Genomic DNA, 23,894 nt, shown 5'->3' with positions numbered 1-23,894 from the left:
CATTTTAGACCCAAAATTAAATGGACAGAGATTTAGGACAGGGAGCAGAAGAAATGTTTTTTTACTATAAACAAACAGAGGTCTGTGAGGCTATGGAATGCATCACCAGAGATAGTGATTGAAGCAGAGAACATGTCAACATTTAAGAATGCATTAGATGTTTGAAGGAAAAGGAAATAAAGGGATATGGGAACAGGCCAGGCACATGAGATTAGGACTACTGCTCGTGTGGAGGAAAAACACCAATGCCGACTGGTTGGACCAAGCAGCCTTTTTCCATGTTGTAATTTCAGTGTAATTCTGTGTAACAGGAAGATCTGCACCTACCCTCTCTGTATATTGGCCCCAGAAGGCAAACTGAATTGCTCAATTTTAATAACCTCAATATAAAACAAAATTCCTGGGAGTGAGCTGTAAAGCTGTGACCTAATCAAAGGGATAAAATAAGCTGAAACTTTTAAAGTGAAACCTGAACAAATGTCATTAAAACCAAAACATTAGGCTTGAAAGTAACTTTCTGGTCCATATCAATGAAAACAAGATTTTACATATGGAATTCTAAAATCAAAAACATTATGGTTTTGTGAAAGATCAAGTCCACAGCTGTACTCCTTTTATCATGTTTTACTAGATATGTGAAAAATAATTGCCAGTACGTCAGATCAAAATGTAATTCAGAGCACTATTACTGAACAGTTATGTTCTTTTGTAACACAGAAACATTAGGATTGTACAAAATGCACCTATTCAATCAAGATGCCAGTTAAAAGGTGCATCCTCCCTCTCCTTACCCACCCCCCACCCCCCAGTTAAACCTGAAAATATGTAAACCACAAGTTTGCTAAAGATTTCACAATCTTATTTAAGGAAGTTGCCCTTACCCTAACTAACCCCACCATGGCTAAGTGGCATCCTGGCAAGATACAAAATGACATGATTTATCACGATCAAGAATAACATTTTCTAATAATAGACAGCAAACTCAAAATACAGCAGCCACACAAATTCAGAACATCTGTCAACATTGTATATTACTTGCCACAGGGAAACACATTTGCTTTTAAAATGATGGACCAAAACAAAATCCATAAGGTTATGTGATGGGACAGTGTTCTATTGGCTGTAAAGCGCTTTGGGACATCCTGATAAATGCAAGTCTTTCTTTCTTTGGAACTATAAAGGTCAGCTGCAAGGATGCTCAATGAAACAAAGATAAACCCCAGTTCCTTTTCTCCACCACCAACCATCTCGTGAAACATCTCCCCTACCCCTCACCACCAACAAGTGCAAGCAGCTCATGGACTTCTTTGTCACTAAGATTGAGACCATTTGTTCAGCTGCCTCTGCTGTTCTTCTACCCTCTTCCCCTTGTCCACCAAGCCAAACCTACCCTAGGCTTCCCCACTGCTTTAGCCATGAGTCCACGTTCTTCTCTAACTTATCTCCTATCATGACCTTTTCAAGTTCATCTTGCCCGTGAGACTCACCTCATGCTCCCTTGATCCCATTCCCAATGAACTGCTAACCACCCAACTTCCCTTCCTGGCCCCATGCTAGCCAACATTATAAATGGTTCTCTCTCTTCAGCTACTGTCTCCCTCCCTTTCAAAACCATTATCACTCTCCTCAAAAAATCCACCCTCAACCTCTCTGTCCTTGCAAACTACTGCCCCATCTCCAACCTCCCTTTACTCTCCAAGGTCCTCGAACATGACGTCACTTCCCAAATCCATGCCCATCTTTCCAGCAACTCCACATTTGACTCTCTCCAATCGATATCCATCCCTGCTGCAGCACTGAAATGGCCCGAACCAAAGTCACAAATTACATCCTCTGACTGTGACTATGGTACACTATTCCTCCTCCAACTCTCTGCAGATTTTGACAGTCAACCACACAATCCACCTCCATTTCCAGAGCAGTGGGAATGCCTTCGCTGGGCAAAATCTTACCTATCTGATCGTAGCCAGAGCATCTCCAGCAATGGCTTCTCTTCCCACTCCGAACTGCTACCTTTGGCGCCCCTTGGGGATCTCTGCTGGCCTCATGCCCTTCGTAATCTACATGCTGCCCTTTGACAACATCATCGGAAGACATGGGGTCAGCTTCTACATGTACTTTGATGATACCCAGCTCTAACTCATCACCAGCTCTCTTAACCCTTACAATGCCTCTGTTGTCAGACATCCAATCTTGGATGAGCTGCAATATCCTCCGGTTAAAATGTGGGAAAACCATAACGCCACAAACTTCGTACCCTCCCCTATCACAATCTCAGGGTGTCCCAAACAGTCCGCAGCTTCAGCATTCCATTCGACCCCAAGCTGAGATTCCAATCCAATATCCACTCAATCAGACGACTGCCTACTTTCAGCTCTGTAGCAATGCCCTACCTCTGCCCATTTGCTGCTGAAACTCTTATCCATGTCTTTGTCATTTCCAGACTCAACTATTCCAATGATCTCCTGTCTGCCTTCTGATCCTCCACCTTCCATAAATGTCAGCTCATCCAACAACAACTTGCATTTATATAGCACATTTAACATAGCAAAACGTCCCAAGGCGCTTCACAGGACTGTTATCAAACAAAATTTGACATTGAGCCACAAAGATATATTAGGATAGGTGAACAAAAGCTTGGTCAAAAAGGTAGGTTTTAAGGAGTGTCTTAAAAGGAGGAGAGGTAGAGAGGCGGAGAGATCATATCCTATCCCACATCAAGTCCTGCTCATCCATCACCCCCGTCCTTGCTGACCTATATTGGCTCACAGTCCCCCAAAGCCTCAAAAGTTAAAATTCTCAACCTGGTGTTCAAGTGCTTTCATGGCCTCACCTCTATCTCTGTAACCTTCCCCAGTCTTACAACCCCTTCTCCCCAACAAAAAAAAAACTTGGTTATCTTACTCTGGCCTCTTGTGCATCTTCCCATTCTTTCGCCGGCTATTCATGGCCTTGCCTGAGCTGTCTAGGCCCTATGCTATGGAATTCTTTCCTAAACCTCTCCACTTCTATACCTCCCTCTCCTCCTTTAAAGACCCTCCTTCAAATCCGCCTTCTTGACCAACCTTTTAGACACTACTCCTAATATCTCCATCTTTGTCTGAATATGCCTTGGGATGTTTTTCTATATTAAAACACACTGTATAAATGCAAGTTGTTGTTGTAGAGTAGAAATTTAATGATGCATTCAGAATAAATCACACCTGACCATGAAGGAACTTTAAACATACCATCAACTGAGGTACATACAATTGCATAGCCTTCTAGCTTTGTACAAAAAAGGACTTTTGCACATTATGATTTTAAGCATAATCCAAATAAATATAATACCCAAACTTGGACCAGTTCAAATAAGACTTTGGACCCAAGTGATACAATGGGTTAGATCATTGCCTTTTCATCGATGAAACCCAACTCAAATCCTGTCCAGCTGATGGGATAACATTCAACTCTGCATGACTAAGAGTCCCATGTAAACTGGCGAAAGGTCATCGACCTGAAACATTAACTCTTTTTCTTTCTCCACAGATGCTGCCTGACATGCTGAGTATTTCCGGCCTTTTCTGTTTTTATATCCCATGTAAACTGAGTTTAGGATCCTGAATAGTTAAGTGATTGTTGTCAGGAACAGACCTGATCTACAGTAAAACAAGAATCCCATTTCTGCAAGAAAATTTTCCGAAGTGTAAGATTTAAAGACATTCAGTATCCAGATTTAAATTGCATCGTATGGTCACAGTTTCATAATACATAGAGGTGGGAAGTGTTTGCCACAGACCTGCCCTGCAACAGACAGACACACACACCTCCTCCTCCCCCCCACCCCCCCCCCAAACGAGACAGACACAGACACCCTGAGGTGAAAGAAAATATCAGCACTAGGTAAGGATAAACATTTGCATTTCCAAAGTGTCAATCCTCCAAACTGAATGCCTTAAATTAAAATCCCTTATTATAGGAGCAGAAGTCCCTCAAGATTACTAGGGATTTTAAAGTATATAAGCATTAGACAAAAGGGAATTAAGACATACTGGGAATATTTTTTCTTTAGGTTATCATTGGTTTGCTGACAGTACTGAACCGTCTTCAGCCAGAAGTGCCGATATCCCCACCATCACGGAAGCCAGTCTTCGGCCAATTCGATTCACTCCACGTGATATCAAGAAACGGCTGAGTGCACTGGATACAGCAAAGGCTATGGGCCCCGACAACATCCCAGCTGTAGTGCTGAAGACTTGTGCTCCAGAACTAGCTGCGCCTCTAGCCAAGCTGTTCCAGTACAGCAACAACACTGGCATCTACCCGACAATGTGGAAAATTGCCCAGGTATGTCCTGCCCACAAAAAGCAGGACAAATCCAATCCGGCCAATTACCGCCCCATCAGTCTACTCTCAATCATCAGCAAAGTGATGGAAGGTGTCGTCGACAGTGCTATCAAGCTGCACTTACTCACCAATAACCTGCTCACCGATGCTCAGTTTGGGTTCCGCCAGGACCACTCAGCTCCAGACCTCATTACAACCTTGGTCCAAACATGGACAAAAGAGCTGAATTCCAGAGGTGAGGTGAGAGTGACTGCCCTTGACATCAAGGCAGCATTTGACCGAGTGTGGCACCAAGGAGCCCTAGTAAAATTGAAGTCAATGGGAATCAGGGGGAAAACTCTCCAGTGGCTGGAGTCATACCTAGCACAAAGGAAGATGGTAGTGGTTGTTGGAGGCCAATTATCTCAGCCCCAGGACATTGCTGCAGGAGTTCCTCAGGGCAGTGTCCTCGGCCCAACCATCTTCAGTTGCTTCATCAATGACCTTCCCTCCATCATAAGGTCAGAAATGGGGATGTTCGCTGATGACTGCACAGTGTTCAGTTCCATTCGCAACCCCTCAAATAATGAAGCAGTCCGAGCCCGCATGCAGCAAGACCTGGACAACATCCAGGCTTGGGCTCATAAGTGGCAAGTAACATTCGCACCAGATAAGTGCCAGGCAATGACCATCTCCAACAAGAGAGTCTAACCACCTCCCCTTGACATTCAACGGCATTACCATCGCCGAATCCCCCACCATCAACATCCTGGGGGTCACCATTGACCAGAAACTTAACTGGACCAGCCATATAAATACTGTGGCTGCCAGAGCAGGTCAGAGGCTGGGTATTCTGCGGCGAGTGACTCACCTCCTGACTCCCCAAAGCCTTTCCACCATCTACAAGGCACAAGTCAGGAGTGTGATGGAATACTCTCCACTTGCCTGGATGAGTGCAGCTCCAACAACACTCAAGAAGCTCGACACCATCCAAGATAAAGCAGCCCGCTTGATTGGCACCCCATCCACCACCCTAAGCATTCACTTCCTTCACCACCGGCGCACTGTGGCTGCAGTGTGCACCATCCACAGGATGCACTGCAGCAACTCGCCAAGGCTTCTTCGACAGCACCTCCCAAACCCGCGACCTCTACCACCTAGAAGGACAAGAGCAGCAGGTACATGGGAACAACACCACCTGCACGTTCCCCTCCAAGTCACACACCATCCCGACTTGGAAATATATCGCCGTTCCTTCATTGTCGCTGGGTCAAAATCCTGGAACTCCCTTCCTAACAGCACTGTGGGAGAACGGTCACCACACGGACTGCAGCGGTTCAAGAAGGCGGCTCACCACCACCTTCTCAAGGGCAATTAGGGATGGGCAATAAATGCTGGCCTCGCCAGCGACGCCCACATCCCGTGAACGAATAAAAAAAAAACAGGAATCCCTGCCCATTTTTGCATCCACGCTAGTTTACCCGTCACTTCTGCCAGACAAATCTGCCCAAATAAGGTCGGGCATAGATGAATGAAGCAAGATGACAGAAGGCATCATATTTTCAGTCATTGTCACCTCAATCTTGCTGTTCACACTGTATGCAGTAGGCGTCCAATGTTAGTAGGCAGCGGCAAATCTGAAAAAAAGTGTTTTCAGCCACAGCAGGTGCAAACGAGAGCGCGATGATTGAGGCAAATATTAGTGCAGGGAGCTGCATCATAAACAGTGGCAATGCTCCTTGGCCCTTTAAAATGTTGCTGGCATTGCAGTCCTGCAGCAGCAGCCGCCACAATTTTGTGTCATCCCCAAGGGAGGAATATTGCTGGGGCCCACCTGAAAAATTTAAATTAGACTGATAATGGAAAACTTATCAGAGTGAGTTGGGCAGGCAGAAAGCCTGTCTCACCCCACTTTTCTAATGTCAAAGATCGTGCCAAGAAGGAAAATCCTAGCTATTTATTCCGGTTAAAAGACAAATCTGAAGTTCTTGGGGTTTATTTCTTGCAGCAATTCTTTTGTTGTTCATCAAGACAAGAATGTCATTGCAACAATTTGCTTACACACCAGCTACTACTTCAGTTTGGTTATTGTCTATGGTACTCAGCTACAGGAGACACCAAGCCAGAAACCTACCATTATTAATTTTAGGGAAGCATCAGCCAATCTATCCATTGTAGCCAAAGTTTCACAAGTGCCTTCAATTTCAGAAATATTTTAATAGTCTCAGCACAGGGCAGAGGAAGATCTTCATGATATCCACCAATAAGGAAAATGACTACAAAACAATAATGTATTTTTGCAATAAAAATTCAGAAAATGCTATAACTGAACAGCAGGTCAAACATCATCCAGAATAGAAAGATAAGTCAATGCTGGAACTGGGCATTGCCTTTTTTCTTGAAAATGCTGATTAACCAGTTCTGAATTTCAATTTTTAACATTTTTTAAATTTCAGATCTTCAGCATTCTTGTTTTTATCTCATCTTTTTACAACATTCCCTGCAATATCATTACACCACTCCCAGGTTTTATTTTTTGTTCATAAAAGCCAAATTTCAATTAGCTTCAATTGACAGACATTCTGCTCAGACATTTTCTCCTTGCATAAATACACACAGCAGGAACTAGGTAAGTAATGTTATATTGTGCTTACACTTTTTTGGGGACATAGATCTTGTGTAAACTTTCAGGAAAAAGTAATCAAATTCAACTGGATAAATACATCAATTCACACCACTGAATTCTCAATTCTTTTCAAATTAAAATCTAGTGACTACTAGCAGCACTTCCAATTTTTTGAGAACATAACAGCTTTAACACAATTCTGTTCGATATTTGCTCACTAATTTCAGACCAACAAATTTAGCAACACATCTGTGTCAACCTGTGACAATCAATGGCCAGTGAGTACATTCCAATTCTGGCAAGTGCTTCTCTACATTACTTTTGCAGACTTTAATAGACACCAGTTGTACAAAGATAAAGTACACTTATGGCTTCTATAATGTTGACAAAAGAGACTTCTGTTGGCTATTGTGCAGTTAAAAAAATTATTGCAATCTAAATAAGCCCTTCAGTTGACTGTATACTATTTATCCTTTAGATTATTGTAAACAATTTTACAACACCAAGTTATAGTCCAGCAATTTTATTTTAAATTCACAAGCTTTCGGAGACTTCCTCCTTCCTCAGATAAATGTTTCGGAGACTTCCTCCTTCCTCAGGCTTCCTTCCTGTACTGCAGCACTTTGTGCACTAACAAAATGTAACGTGAACTAGTAATAATGGATCTGCAGTGGGAGGTGCAGAAATGATGCTAGCTGTCCTTTTCCCACCCCACCCCCCACCACCAAAAGGGAGGGAAAATTCAAAAGCAGGTCAAATTGAACTGCTCTTGCGCAATTCACCACCAGTGGCACAGCCTTCAGCTATTAGCCTCTTCCCTATTCTGAAATTTACTTCCTGAACCCCTACGCTATACTACATCTTTCCCCACCTTCAAAAACCTCCTCAGAACCTACCTCGTTGAACATACCTATGGCTACCTCCACTAATTCTTCTCCCAACTCCTGCTCAATATCAAATTCCCCCGTTGTGGTTTTAAAACTATATTAAAAATTCAAGCTGTTCAGTCACAGAGCATGGAGCAGCTTAGCCATCTGATCTCAGTCAGTGAATAATACAATGTAGAAGAGGATAAATAATGTTTCCAAAAAATATATTTTAAAAAATTCTTCCTTTTTGAACTAGGTGCATTTAGATCAAATGAATTGGTCACCAGTAGCATTCTGAATTTTTGGGCCGAATTTTGCTGTGAGCAGCAAACGGACGGACTTGCACTTGCCCAAAGACTTTATGAGCTTTGGCACGGCGAGTTACTGTCAATGGGATAGCCAAACGACATGGAGCCCTCTACAGGGCATCTGGGACCTGGGTGAACATGGCAAGCAACTGTGCATCTCCTCAACCAGTCAGATTGAAGAAATGTTAATAGCAGTGCAGAGTCTGAACCAGGAAGTGTAAGTTAGAATAGTGAATTCAATGTCAAATCAGATACAGAAAGTGAAATAAAAAGAGGGTAAGAAAGATTGAATTAAAAGACAGATAAAAAAGACAAAGAAAATGTAAAAAAAAAACACATTTTTTTTAAATGCCCAATAATAATTAAAATCTGAAGAAATTAGACCTCATACTTGTAAAAGTTAACTTTCAGTGCTGGAGAGGCTGTTTGGCAGTAATTAAGACTTATCACGCCATTAAAAGGGTACTTAAACTTGACAACTTTTTTTGGCGTAAGTACAGGAACTTCACGCAGATCAATACATTTGAATGATGAGTCAGCCGGTGAGATGCCATTTTCGCACAGCTTTTGGAGGAGGAGCGCATCTGGAACAGCAACTTCCCGATTTCTGTGTTTAAGTGCGCATGTGCGGTTGCCGGAAGTCACTGCTCGATTTGCACGTAAGCAACGGTGAGTGCTGTTAGCCTCACCGTTATCTTTACAGCAAAATCCGGCCCATTAACTTTGCTATTATTCTGTTGATGATTGCATTTAAGATCTGACTTCCTAGTATTACTCTTCCTTTTGAAAGGCTCAAATGCCACCAAAATTAAATGCAGCAGCAGTTATTATTTTGGGGTCAAGAGTGGTCTGAAAGATTAGTTTCAAGTTTCCCTTACAGAAAGAAAATTCATGATCACTAAAGTTAAGTAACTGTACTTTGGCATAGTGAGGCCAGTCTCCTTGTGAATTTCTATCTTGGCTCATTTTCCTAATTAATTATGTTCAGAAGTGTATTCTCCATGTTGTCTTACCTTAGCGGGTAGCAGTATGCTTGGAGTTCAGACCAAGAATTCCAACATCAGGATTATGACCAGTTTGCTATGTATATTTCTGAGAACAATTCGAGCGGTATGTTCAAATACAATAATTAAAACCAAGATATCACAAAAGGGACAACAGAACTCTGAGAAACCCACATTTAATTACACTTGTTAAATCTATTTATTAAAATACAAAGTCTAGAAGTACCAACAAGCAGTAGTGTTGGTCAGACAGCACTTTTCAACTTTAGTTCAAAAAGCAGACTGTATGCTCTCCTAGGTATCTGTATGCAACAAGTATCAAGCTGCTGACAACTGCTCCTCTCAACATCAGAAATATTCCTTTATGAAATTGTAACACATTGAATATTCTAGTGTAAAAAAAACTATTTCCTCCACCAAGTTATAATTTTCACTCGCTCTTCTTTTAGGCCTCCACACACTTTACTCCAACTAAGGATGCAGCATGCAACCTACTCACAGACCTCAGGCAGCAAGTTGGTGCGCAAGAATAAAAAACAGTAACACACACTTCAATTTCCTCTAACCTCACTGTGGAAACGCATTGCTGAGTGTGGCACAGCTGAAACTGGAAGCTTAGAGTGTGATGAACTGAATGCACAAATTTATTTCCTACCAGTCTACAGCATACCACATTTTAGCGCCACATGGTTAAAGAATTCAGCTTTGATGGAAGCTTGTGCGAGTGCAAATTCTCCAGTGTTTATCCACAGAAGTAGGAAGCTGTTTGAGAAAGCAATAGGAACCCATGCATTCAATGATAAAATGCTTAAAACACAAGTCTTAATTACACTATTCAAGAAGTGTTTATTGCAGTTCAGCTACAGAAAAAACATTTTTTTTGGGGGGGTTTGCTGTCAGCTTTAGATCAGGCTCACGACTGAAAATAAAGAGTGCATGCAGCAGCTGCTTTCAAACAGAGTCCATGATATTGACGAGGAAAGAAAATTCATACTGAGTTGACTTATCATCCCATTGGTCAATAGAACTCAATCATGGACTCCCAAAGCAGCAATCTCATATCATAAAACACTTAATGGTCAAATTAAAAATGGTTCAATTAGATGTCAGCTCTATCCTACTGTCACCTCTGAGTCAGAAGGTCGTGGGTTCAAGCCCCACTCCAGAGATGGGAGCATGTAATATTGGCACTTCAGTTCAGTACTGAGGGAGTGTTGTACTGTTGGTGGTGCCATTTTGTCAATGAGAAGTCAAACTGAGACCCCGTCTGCTCTCTCAAGTAGACGTAAAACATCCTATGACACTTTTCAAAGAAGAGTGGGGGAGTTCTTCCAGGTGTCATGGTGAACCTTTATCCTTCAACCAACATCACAAACAAATTATCTGGTCATTTATCTTAATATAGTGCTTTTCAGGCTCTCAGATCCCAAAGCTTTCCACAGCCAACGAAGTAGTTTTGAAGTGTAGTCACAGTTGTAATATAGGGAAACGTGGCAGCCAATTTGCACACAAGGTCCCGCTAACAGCAGTGCCTCAGAGGAGTGATGTCGCTGAGCCATGGCTGACATTCAATATACATCTCATACCAAAATTGGAAAGAATTTGATACTAAAAGCAGAGGAAGTGTTGCTAGCTGCTTAGGAACACCCTGAGGGAACATGTACTAATGTTAGTTGCATCTCCCAATCTGAATTACTTTTAACACCCTTCAGAGGCTTGTCCCAGCTCACTGCCAAATTCCTAGAACACAACTCATTGCACTTGAGACTTAAGCTGCAAAACTGGAACATTCCATTTCATTTGCCCTTATTTACTTACCACTGCGTCTATCTGTTTGAATCAGATAGACTTGGTGGTTTGGAAACATATGTTCTCAGTGGATTGAGGATTTATTCACCAATGTTCTTGCCACTACTCTCATCGATTAATAAATCCTAAATCCACTGAGAATAGATGTTTCCAAAGCACTATGCCTGCCAAATTCAGACAGCTGAGCCCAACAGCATAAGAATACTATTAACTGTTTTATCTCCCAGTTGTGCGCTAATTATGAGGCGAAAATGAAGAGCAGGAGCCATACTTCACTGCAAAGCAGGATGGGGATAGGAGCAGGCAATAGTGTGATAAACACCATGTTAGACCAGTTCAATCCTCTGCCTTCCAAAACCCACCAGCCTGTGTCCTGATGCTCTGCTTGCACCCATCAGCATGACCAGTAAAGAAAGTAACAGCTGGTATGGTACAGGCTCACTGGCAACCTTTAAAATTACAATCAGAGTTAAACCGTTGGTGAACTGTGCAAACGGAAACATAGGTTGACTACAAGACTAGCTAGTTCCTGTACCAGCTGATAATTACCACCATTGTCAGATGGATGTGAAGTGGGAAGAGGCAGAGCATTGCAAAACGAGCAAGTGTACGAGGACGAGGAAGCATGCGCATGTAGTACGCCTGCGGTCCTGCTGCCTGGATGTTTGCTGCAAGTTGACACCCATCGCTGCAAAATGAAGGCTACAGAATTTATACCTTACAATCTTTATGACAACAGGAGACACAAGCACAATGCACCCCATTCCAAACAGTCAATATCAAAATAATGTAAAATCAGTAGTTATAGTGGGGAACACAAAGAAAAAGGTACAGGTTCGCTTCAGAAACAAATCTTTCTTCTGAAAGAAACAAGCAAGCAACCTGGTTAGATAAGATCCAAAACTGAATTCACCTCTGCTCCAAGGCTCAGACAGATGATGCCATCCTCAAATGGAGAATGAGTGTCAATGTGGGGAGGAATTCCTGTCAGAATAAGTGCAAAAAATTATACAATATTAATTATCCTCAATAAAAAGCACTAAAACCAAATCACAATTTCTACATTTGAAGCTTTATTTGCTAAGTGAAATGCAGAATAAAACTATACACGTTATCTGAAAAGTCAACCTCGATACCAATGCAATATAATCAGAGGCTCCTAAAATGAGTTTTCCCCCCATATATTAGTCAGTTCCACATGAGTATAATACCAAAAAGTACTAAAATATAAATGTGTACTTTTTTTAAAAAACCGAATGCAAGGCTTCTTTAAAAATTATACATTTTAAAAATAAAAAAAGTTAGGTTTATCTAATTTATAGTTGTATAAAAAGAGGTTGAAAATAAATTATTGTGTTCTACCACAAGGCACGTCATCCTAAATCAACAAAACTGACATTTAGCTAACAACAAGAGATTCTCCCAGAGTATTCTAGCTGTCATTACTTGTCTAGCCCATGCTTATAACAGCTTAAAATACTATTTGAAATTGTTAAAGCTTATTTCACCTTGTCCAGGCTCATACTGATTTATGGTCAGCTGATCAGGTTTAAATTTTACATATCCATTTTCCATGGATTGCTCTAAAACGTCATCACAAATTTCAGGAAGACCTAGTTAAAAAAACAAAGACAAAAAATTATCCAAATGCATGAATGCATATAACTTTTCACTGCAAAAGAACAAAATAAATGCTTGGGAATGGATTTGAATGTTATAGCGATAAGTATGGACAGGAATAGTCAAATAATCTGAGGGATACTATGGTTCCTGTGCTGCTGAAATAAAGGAGAACTCAACCAGCTAACAGTATCTAGTGGAGATGCAAGAAAGAACCTATATTCTCAAATTTTGTCTGAGTACCATTAGAGATCAGGGATCCTCATTTCTGGAATTTCAATAAACCTTTGGTTTGAAAACAGTGCACTAGAACACTAAATTGACAATTTAGGATGGACACGAATGGATTCTTTAAACTTACTTATAAAATGAATTTATATTTGACCAGCCAGGTTACATCTCCTAGTAACTAACTGGAACAGCATCAAACATCTTGTAAAAAAGAAAGAACTTGCATTTAAATAGCATCTTTCATGACCTCAGGACATCCCAAAGCACTTTACAGCCAATGAAGTTAGTCACTTCTGAAATATAGTCACTGTTGTAATGTAGGTAACAAGTGAGCTGCCCACCCTTGGATCTTAAAAGAGGGGAGAACGCTTTTCAATAACATTTACTAAACATGCACAATATTTATGTTTTCTAATGGCTAACAATGAGAAAACATCAGTATTGTGAACTTTACAGTGCATGTTGCAGCCTTTTAAATCTCCGAATGTAAGGAGGCAACTTAAATGCAGGTACTATTTATAAAGTTTTAACCAAATAGCAGAGAAATTAGCAGGGAGGTGGAAATATTTGGATTTTATGGTATAATACTGAGCTGAAGTCCTAAAGAAAACTAGATTAAAAAAAACTAAAAGGTTCATAACAGTTATATACCCCACTCATAAATGCACCTGTACAGAATTCTCATAGGATTATCCTATCGTGCTAAGACTCATGCTGCTCAGTTTCTATTTCAAGCGTAACAAGGGAAATAAACAAAAATATGCTTTAGGGCTTCTGCCTAAATAAGGACAACAGCAACTTGCATTTATATCGCGCCTATAACATAGTAAAACATCCCAAGGCACTTCACAGGGGTGTTATCAAACAAAATTTGACACTGAGCCACATAAGGAGATATTAGGACAGGTGACCAAAAGCTCGGTCAAAGAGGTAGATTTTAAGGAGCACCTTAAAGGAGGAGAGAGGTGAAGAAGTTTAGGGAGGAAATTCCAGAGCTTAGGGCCTAGGCAGCTGACGGCACAGCCGCCAATAGTGGAGCGATGAAAATCGGGGATGCGCAAGAGGCCAGAATTGGAGGAGTGCAGAGTTCTCGGAGGGTTGTAGGGCTGGAAGAGGTTACAGAGATAAGGAGGGGCAAGGCCATGGAGGAATTTGAACACAAGGATGAGAACTTTAAATCAGAGGCATTGCCAGACCAGGAGCCAATATAGGTCAGCGAACACAGGGATGATGGGTGAACAGTGCAAGTAAGGACATCGGCAGCAGAGTTTTGGATGAGCTCAAGTTTACCGAGGGTGTAAGGTGGGAGGCCAGCAAAAGAGGATTGTATATTCTTTACTTTAAAGTACAAATCTGCTTAGCATGACAAATGGAATTTTAATTTTTTTTTAAAAAGTCAGTTTAAAAATCCAGCATGAACAAAAATCACCTGGATGAATGTGGCAAGTTTCATTCACTCTGCAATGCAGAATATATAGTTTTTTTTATTGTGATATTTTCTGCAATTGTTTTCATTCCACCAAACACATTGCACCACAGCAAAAGTCCAAAACAGGCAGTAATACATGGTCTCGTTTGTACCTCCTGTCAGAGGCTTATCCTTGTCTACGTTATTGTTGTCATATCGAAATTCGTACCCATAGTGCTTTACTCTTCGATGTTTCAGAGATTTCTGGGCTATGAAAATCAGAAAAAAACATTTAAAGATTTAATTCCTGTGCATGCTGCAACATTCATTTAACAAGATCTATAAAAGTTGTATCATTTTATATTGCTATATCCCATGCTTTTAAAAAAGTAAAAGAATAAACAATAAGGATTTGCAATTTACAAGCTGCTACATGGAAAAATAAATAAAACTGCTAACAAAATACAAACAAATATTAATTTAAATGCCAACAGCCATCTGTTTCTGACCATCATGCTTTCAGTATATTCACTTTGCTTCATGGCTTTCCATTCAGAACCATATCAAAATCAGCTAGACATGATTACTTGGCCCATTTTGTAGAATTAAATATGGTCTAAAATTAACAAGTGCAGAGACGTATTAAAAAGATTCAATTGAACACATCACAGCACATTGCTGCATCAATGGACTGCACCAAAGAAAGGCAAGATATTGGTTCCTGCCAACTATTTTCTATGGTAAGTTACTGATCACAACACTAGATTTTGGGCACTACATCACTTGAAGGAAATGAACGTTTACCCTTCCTGCTTCAAAAAACAAGTCATTCATCTGCCATCATTTACTTCCTCAAGATTAGTGGCAGAGTGATTGATAGGGGCTTAGGTGGGTTACCTGCTCATGTTATCAGCCAGAAAATGGTTTAGAAGAAACATTTTATGTTGTTTATATATATTAAATTATGGAATAGCAGCAACACACAAGTATTCCCTCTTTACCCCAACTTTTAAAATTAACACAAAAATGGTTACACAATGGGGCATAAACAATTACTTAACCATTCTGAATTCTGCACTGGGTACTTTTAGGTGATAGGCACTGGTTCTGAACACTACCAACTGTCTTTTCTCTGTACTACTCACCGTTTTCTTTTGTTGTGTCTGTACTTCCATCTGCAAATGCCAAAAGCCTCTTCTCATACTCAGGTGAAATAAATTCCTCAATCACCAAAAGGCCTGGTGGTAGGCTCAAAGGGGAAATTTCTTCACCAACAACTTTAAAAAGATGTTAAAAACTTTTTTTCCCCTCAAGTGAAACTCCTTAATTAGCACAAATAATTACAATTTCCTTAATTCATGCCTGCTGTTGACAAATGTAAAGATGTTATCTATCATGTTAACATTAATTTTCTAACAGGATAAGATTCCTGGATGATTTGACTGAATTGGATACTAAATTTTCAAAGTACTTTAGGAGTGGAGAGGGAAAGAGAAAGGGAGAGAAAGCGATACAGGAACAGCACTCCAAGGAATAATGTGCAAAAACCTGGCAGCTCTGTCATGAGACTTGGCTTGGAAGTCCTTTGTTGTTTTTATGGATTTCTTGGTTATCATTGGAGGCTGCTGGAGTTTGATTTGACTCATTTGCTCCAGAGATGGCATGGCAACTTCTTTCAAAAAAATATTACAAGAATGTCTTACTCCAGAGGTGGCACCAATTAGTGGTGTGGCCCTCCTAAAGTGCAGAGGGCAAATTTATTGATCAATTAATTGCTGTACCGCTACCTCTGAAACCAGATTACATTTATGCAGGACAGATTTAATGAATTATTGCCCCAAAAGTCCCACTACATTTGTTGAGATCACGTTTATTTATTTAATTACCAGTTCGCACACTGTTCCTGAGAAGAAGAAAAAAATCATTAACATTTATTTTTGTAATGACTTGGGGTTGGTCCACTGCTCCTGAAGCTTGATTCCACGAGAGCATATATAAATGAAGGGAGAAGTGAGTGCCCCTGAATTGATAAATTCACAGAGCAGCGGGCACACCAACAAATCAATAAATTAATGAGGCAGCAGACACCAAAGAATTAAAAATAAAAACAGAAAATGCTGGAAGCACTCAGCCAGTCAGGCAGCTTCTGTGGAAAGAGAAACAGAGTCAATGACCTTTCATCAGAACTGAAAGAGGTTAGCGATTTAACCGTTTATAAGCTAGTACAGAGCTAGGGAAAAGCGGAAGGGGGGTGGGGAAAGAACAAAGGGGAAGGTCTGTGATAGGGTGGAGGGCAGGAGTGATTAAATGACAAAAGAGATGATGGTGCAAGACAAAAAGGGGGAAGTTAATGGGACAATAAAGAAATAAAAGCTGGGTCCGGAGGAGGTGTAAATGCAACTACGGAACCATTAGCAGCACCTGCTATCCAAAGAAATGGGAGCAATGGTTATGATCTGAAGTTGTTGAACTCAATGTTGAGGTCAGAGGTCGTAAAGTGCCTAATCAAAAGATGAGGTGCTGTTGCTCAAGCTTGCATTGAATTAATCCCCGTCCTACATTTTTCACTGCTGCTTCCTGACCCACAGCTGCCAACTGACTTTTCACTGCATTCATCAGTAAATTACAAAATGCTATGTGTACTTGTAATGTATTTTCTAACTGTAAAGGCAAGTATAAAAAAACTAAAACCCTCTAAGATTGGAGTTAGAAAAAGGGGTTTTAGTTCGCTAAAGCACTTAAACTGATAACAGTATTCCAGTAAATCTCCAGTGTTGATCAAAATGAGGTAAGAGAATTCACTATCTTATGCTAAGGGATATCAGAGCCACTGATTTACAGTGGCTGAATAAGTCAAATTCCATTTTGGAATTTTTTTCTGTTGCTTTGGGTATTGAATTCCACGACTGTCCATTATTCTGTGAAAAGTATCCTTTGTTTTATACATATTCATGTGTCTATGTTTTTAATTTTTACCCATTACAAGTTTTAAAACTGGTAATACACAGCAAGATGGTATGTAAGATGCACCAGTTAGCAGTAGATAACTGGTATTTAGCAGTATTGGAGAGTGTGGGTATGAATGAGGTTTAGTTGCACATGGAGGCATTCCTTGCTTTGGTAGATGTGCAGAATCAGCTGGGGTTTGGCAGATTTTGAGGAAAGAAATATTTTTAATACTTTTCTGCCACAATTATAAAATTAGCTTTAAAAGCAAAACAGTGAAAAGAAAAGGCCTTGATAAGCTAGGATAATATTTCTGGGAAAGGGTTCGTATTGACTGAACAATACTACTCTTCATGAACAAACTGTCTTGATATTGTAGGGGATCTAAGTTAATTATAGTGCAAAAACATCAAAATGAAATCTTTAATAACTTCATTCCATACAAATGAAAGAACTTGGGACTGACCCTAGAATGTGATTTTTGCAGTTCAACACAAATGAAGATCAGAAAAATGGAAACAAACTTACCTTCCTCCACAAAGTTCAGATACAAAGTGATAGGTTGAGTATTTCCATCAGTCTTAAAGACTCGTCCATTAAGAGCATTGTATGCCTCCCTAGCTTCTTGAATTGTGCTATACGTCATAAATGCATGTGGTTTATTAGGAAGCATCAGAAGGGCCTCAACTGTTCCAAATTCCTGTAAAACTTCAACCAGCTGCTGTCGGCTGACACCATTGCCCAGACCACCATTGGCTATAACCAGGTGCTAATAAAAACAAAGCAATGTGGGATATTACACCGGTAATGATTTTATTAACCATTAAAAATAGACTGTTATAAAGTTTCTACTGGCAATAAGTGCGCTTTATAAAACCAGCAAGTTAAAAAACACAGACGAGACCAAATTAAATGGTCTCTGATAAGATTTCCATGAATATTGAAGATAAACATTTTCAAGTTTCGACTATATGGCCATAGGAGTTAAATTCTGCTAAAAGTTGCAAGTATTCTAGTCATTAGAATCTACCACAGATTGTAAATTCAACTCCTATGGCCATTTAGTAGAAACGTGAAAATGTTTATCTTTAATATTCATGGAAATCTCACCAGAGACCATTTAATCTAGTCATTAGAATCTACCACAGATTGGAAATTAGAAGTATACATTTACTGTATATGTTGCAGAGTAGTTACGATAATTATTTACTGATCAGGTAAGAAAGAAATAATGTGCATTTATATCGCGCCTTTCACAACCTCAAAACATCCCAAAGCACATTACAATCAATGAAATACTTTTGAAGTGTAACCGCTGTTGTAATGTAGGAAACACGGGAGCCAATTTTTCACACAGCAAGGACCCACAAACAGCAATGCAATAATGACCAGATAATCTGTTTTTAGTGATGTTGGTTGAGGGATAAATATTGGCCAGGACACCGGGGAGAAACCCCTTGCTCTTCTTTGAAATAGTGCCATGGGATCTTTTACGTCTACTTGAGAGGGCAGGTGCGGCCTTTGTTTAACGTCTCATCCAAAAGACGGCACCTCTGACAGTGCAGCGCTCCTCAGTACTGCACAGGAGTGTCAGCCTAGATTTTGTGTTCAAGTCTCTGGGACTTGAACTCACAACCTTTGACTCAGAGGCAACAGTGTCACCAACTGAGCTACGGCTGACACAGTAGCTGAATGAACAGGATATGACCATCAAGAGGAGGGTACAGGAATTTACACAGCCAGATGAATGTGAGGGGATTTGAGGATGAATGCCTAGTACTTGACTGGATAGATGAGTCATCATAGATCAGGTAGATGAATAATAAGTGGACTGGGTAGCTCTTGACTCAAGTGAGACACCACAAGTCAAGAAGAGAAACAGATAATGGACAGGTCAAAATTAAAAGATTGCTACTGAGACTGAAAGCAATGGGAATGCAAGGGAAAACCAGGGTGTAGACAAAGGCCAAAGGAAAGAAAACAGCAGACGCGTGTTAGGGGGCGACATCCAATAGGGGGAGGGGGCACATTAATGCTGAGGTTCCTACTATTCCTAATCCATATTAATAATTTGGATTCAGAACCTGTTAAATTATACTAAATGGACGGGGAGGGGTGAAGGGGAAGAAGCAAGTTCTCGATCATGTTAATCATAACCCTATCCCTAACATTTCTCCAGTACTGACAACTCTTGTACAGAGACCGTTTTCGGCAGATTTGAGAAGTCACATCGGATTTTAAAGTTCATTTAAAACAGCAGGCCCCAAAAAGCATCACTGAAACACGAACTGTCGCTGAGGAAAATCTATTGCAGAAGAGAAACGAACGTACTTTAGTCGGCCCAGACACGGTTGCGATGCCATCGTGTTTTAGGAGGATGTGTTGCGCTTTTACTTGTTTTCTCAGTAATTTTTTTTGCCCTTTGGACAATTTCACGTTTCTGCAGCCGGGAGCCGCCATGTCTGTCCGGCGCTAATTACTATCCGCCCGGAAACTGACGGCAGTGCTGCTTGGGCATCAGCTTTGACGGATCGAATGTGTAAAATGGGATTTCCCTCACTCTGTCCGTGTGTAGATTTATATCCTCCTGAATATGTCTATCGGATGCTTCCGGTTGGATGGTGTGTGTGCTTGCCTGTTTCCGGTGCCGTTTGCCTGTACTTCCGCCGCAGTTTCTGTCATGGTAACAGCGTCACCGAGTGACAGAAGTGGTCCTGATCCCGGCCCCGGGTGGAGAGGAGCGGCGACGTCAGGCCAGGTGAGTGAGTAGGTTCGAATTACAGCGGAGGGGAAAATAAATTAAAATGAATAGGCACAAAGATATATAATTTTTAAAAAAGAAGCAATAATGGAGTGATGCGGACATCCTTCAGTGGTTTGAATTGGATGCTGAGGGCAGGTGCGGAGCTGCAAACCGGCTCCATTGGAGGGGCGCCGCTGATTTATGATCGTATCTGGGTCGTGTCGGTGAGTGGATGTTTCCATCTCACCGATAAGCCGTGAACCAGTAAAATTTAACCATTTATCAGTAAAATCTAATAATATATAACGGTTGCCAAAGGAACACACAGACAAATGAGGGTCGCCCGATTATTTATTTCCCCGCAGCCGGACAGTAAATAAATAAACAAATTGTGGAAACAAAGCCCCGAGATGCGGCTGTTGGGTTTTGAACATCCCCGATAATGTACCTCCGTTCTTGGCCGGGACAGATTGGTGGGTGATGCTCTTTACCGTGTTGTGTATGTGAGGGTGGAAATCCTTCATTCTGTCCTCGATCCCATCGCTGCTATTGCAACTCAATCCATTCCATCTTTCGGGGAGAGAAGAAACTCGAGGATTGATTGCACTTATTTGTGGGCATGGTATTAAATACGAAGCGTCCTCCCTGGCCCTGACTGCAGTGCGATGCTGCGAGCCGCCAGCGCTACGTGCCCTTCATTCTCAGCAACATGACATCTTGGGGAGATGCAGCAAATGGAGGCAAGCTGCAGCCTCATAGAACCAGATAGCATCAGTTAACATGGACAGGAAAACAACCACATCATTATGATCCGCAATGAGTTTACGGAGTGTTAATATGTTTCTTTTAAATCCCCACGTAGCGTCCTTTTTATTTGATTGAAATTAATTATGTTAACCAAAAGCCCTAACCTTTATAAAACGCACCAACGGAAATTGTACGTTTACAATTTTAGCCTACGACACAACCTAAGATTGTTCTTAAAAAGGATTACATAAGTTTTTTTTTCTAAAGAACAATTTAATTTTATGATTTCGTTTCTGAAAACCTTAAAGGTGCACATTTTGATAATATCTTTCTATAAATGTTATGTAACGCGCTAGAAACAAAACGCTGAATCTGTAATACCAGTATTTTTTCATCCAAGATGAATAAAGTGGTTACCGATCGATAAACCCTGCAAACTGTTTATCCATCTATCCCAATGTATTTCATTGTCAGATTTAGCCACTCTCGCCTCGTACAAAAAGAAGTGTTTATTCGATGTACGATGCACGCTAGTTTAAGGCAGTGTCTAATTCTAAAATTATCAACTCTAAACGACCAGAAACCAAAGTGGATTATCCTGCCAATAATGTGCACCAAAGTGATTTCTGTTCATACATTTATGAATTAATGTAAACATTTTAAATGAATACGATGCCAGCAGAATGCTATTTTTTTCATTTCAGTTAAATACCGATCTAGTCCACCTTTAACCATGAGTTCAGCCTACCTCCATTGGAACTGCAGTGACATGACCGATATGGGTTCTGTGTCACCGTATAATGTGTTATCTGAAAAAAGTGGGGGAGCTAAAAGCGCTCATTTTGAAAGTTGGTAGGAACTTGTCACTTCGTCTGCTCCACCCACCCCGATTCAAAAATCTTACACTAGTGGGGTAGAAGTGCAACTCAAACTGCTACTCATTATTTTGAAAGTATATTTAACTGCTCTACTGGCAACCATGCTAATTAGCCCTTTAAAGGATTTTTTTTTAAGTTGTAAATAGAAAGAAAACTTGCATTTATATAGCGCCTTTCATGACCTCTGGATATCCCAACGCACTTTACAGCATAGCCAATTTAAAAATAATTTGATTGGCATTGTAGTAATCAATTAAATAAATAAAATAGTTATGACAGGGCAGGAGATATGTTGCAGCTGCAATATGTGGGAGCTACTGGACAGTTTTGTCCAGGGCGACTACATCTGTGGTAAGTGTCTGCAGCTCGAGGAACATCGGCTCCAAGTTGAGGAGCTGGAGTCCGAGCTGCAGACATTGCGAGGCATCAGGGAGGGAGAAAGTTACCTGGACACTTTGATCCAGAAGGCAGTCACGCCCCTTAGACTAGATACTGTAGAATTGGCACGTGGTCAGGGACAAGAGGGTGTGACTGCGAGTGAGGCAGGTACAGGGATCCTGGAGGTAGCACTGCAGGAGCCTCAGCCTCTGCACTTGTCCAATAGATACGAGGTTCTTGCAGCCCTTGTGGATGAGTGCAGGGACTGCAGGGAGGATGAGCAAACTGGCCACGGCACCGTGGTTCAGGGGGCCATTCAAGTGGGGGGAGTAAAAAGGAATGTGGTTGTAGTAGGCGACAGTATAGTTAGAGGGATAGATACTGATCTCTGCAGCCAAGAGCGAAAGTCCCAAAGGCTGTGTTACCTACCCGGTGCCAGGGTTAAGGACATCTCCTCAGGGCTGGAGAGAAATTTGGAGTGGGAGGGTGAGGATCCAGTTGTCGTGGTCCACGTAGGTACCAATGACATAGATAGGACTAAGAAAGAGGTTCTGCTGAGGGAGTTTGAGCAGCTAGGGACTAAATTAAAAAGCAGAACCACAAAGGTGATAATCTCCGGATTATTACTTGAGCCACGAGCAAATTGGCACAGGGTAAATCAGATCAGAGCGATGAATGCGTGGCTCAAAGATTGTTGTGGGAGAAGTGGGTTTCGATTCATGGGGCACTGGCACCAGTACTGGGGAAAGAGGGAGCTGTCCCGTTGGGATGGGCTTCACCTGAACCATGCTGGGACCAGTGTTCTGGCAAACCGAATAACTAGGGCAGTAGAGAAGGCTTTAAACTAAATAGAGAGGGGGAGGGCTCAGGTGGGGCGAAGTTTAGATTGATAAAGAGAAAAGACAAGGAAGTAGTACAGGAAAGTGATGGGGGTAATAATAAACAGAGTGTGTCAGGAAGGGGCAGAGTGTACAAACATTAGAGTGCACTAGCAAATGGGCCGGGGTAGGAAAGAATGGTAAAAAGACAAAATTAAAGATTCTTTTTCTGAATGCGCGTAGCATTCGTAATAAGATAGATGAATTGACGGCACAAATAAAAACAAATGGGTATGATCTCGTGGCCATTACAGAGACGTGGTTGCAAGGTGACCAAGGTTGGGAGCTAAATATTCAGGGTTATTTAACATTACGGAAGGATAGGAAAAAAGGTAGAGGTGGTGGGGTAGCTCTGTTAATAAAGGATGAAATTGGTATAATAGTGAGAAATGATCTTGGCTCAGAAGACCAAGATGTCGAACCAATTTGGGTGGAGGTAAGAAATAGCAAGGGAAAGAAATCACTGGTGGTAGTAGTATATAGGCCCCTTAACAGTAGCTACACTGTAGGGCAAAATATTAATCAGGAAATAAGGGGGGCTTGTAAAAAAGGTAATGCAATAATCATGGGCGATTTTAACTTTCACATGGACAAATCAAATTGGCAAAAATAGCCCTGAGGAGGAGTTCATAGAGTGTATTCGGGACTGTTTCTTAGACCAATACGTCGGGGAACCAACCAGGGAACAGGCCATTTTGGATCTGGTAATGAGTAACAAAACAGGATTAATTAATGATCTCAAAGTAAAGGATCCCGTGGGAAGCAGCGATCATAACATGATAGAATTTCACATCCAGTTTGAGAGCGAGGATCTTGGGTCTGAAACTACTGTATTAAACTTAAATAAGGGCAATTATAAAGGAATGAGGGTGGAATTGGCTAAAGTGGACTGGGTAAACAGATTAGATGGTATGATGGTGGATAAGCAGTGGCAAACATTTAAAAAGATATTTTATGACTCGCAACAAAAATATATCCCTGTGAGGAGGAAAGACTCCACAAAAAGGGTGAACCAACCATGGCTAACTAAGGAAGTAAAGGATGCTATCAGGTTAAAAGAAAAAGCATACAACATAGCAAAGATTACTGGTAAGCCCGAAGATTGGGAAAACTTTAAAAACCAGCAAAGGATGACTAAAAGAAT

At 41.0% G+C, this 23,894-nt stretch overlaps 2 protein-coding genes across 2 annotated transcripts in view; one reads left to right on the top strand and one right to left on the bottom strand.

The window, feature by feature from the left end:
- The window catches only part of alkbh8 (alkB homolog 8, tRNA methyltransferase), a 44,454-nt gene extending 24,693 nt beyond the window's left edge, over window positions 1-19,761 (bottom strand). Inside the window, exons 1-6 of the mRNA XM_067986136.1 lie at window positions 19,458-19,761; window positions 17,655-17,895; window positions 15,326-15,457; window positions 14,354-14,449; window positions 12,430-12,534; window positions 11,835-11,905 (exon numbers count right to left, since the gene is read on the bottom strand). Coding sequence (XP_067842237.1) covers window positions 11,835-11,905; window positions 12,430-12,534; window positions 14,354-14,449; window positions 15,326-15,457; window positions 17,655-17,895; window positions 19,458-19,586 — 774 coding nt within the window. The 5' untranslated portion in view covers window positions 19,587-19,761. The remainder of the gene's footprint in view (window positions 1-11,834; window positions 11,906-12,429; window positions 12,535-14,353; window positions 14,450-15,325; window positions 15,458-17,654; window positions 17,896-19,457) is intronic.
- The window catches only part of elmod1 (ELMO/CED-12 domain containing 1), a 49,579-nt gene continuing 45,352 nt past the window's right edge, over window positions 19,668-23,894 (top strand). Inside the window, exon 1 of the mRNA XM_067986137.1 lies at window positions 19,668-19,884. The gene's annotated coding sequence lies outside the window, so the exon portion shown is untranslated. The remainder of the gene's footprint in view (window positions 19,885-23,894) is intronic.

This window comes from Heptranchias perlo, chromosome 6, assembly GCF_035084215.1.
Source record: "Heptranchias perlo isolate sHepPer1 chromosome 6, sHepPer1.hap1, whole genome shotgun sequence".
Lineage (NCBI taxonomy): Eukaryota > Metazoa > Chordata > Chondrichthyes > Hexanchiformes > Hexanchidae > Heptranchias > Heptranchias perlo.
Note: the sequence above shows the minus strand (reverse complement) of the source record. Positions and strands in the feature narration are given on the sequence as shown.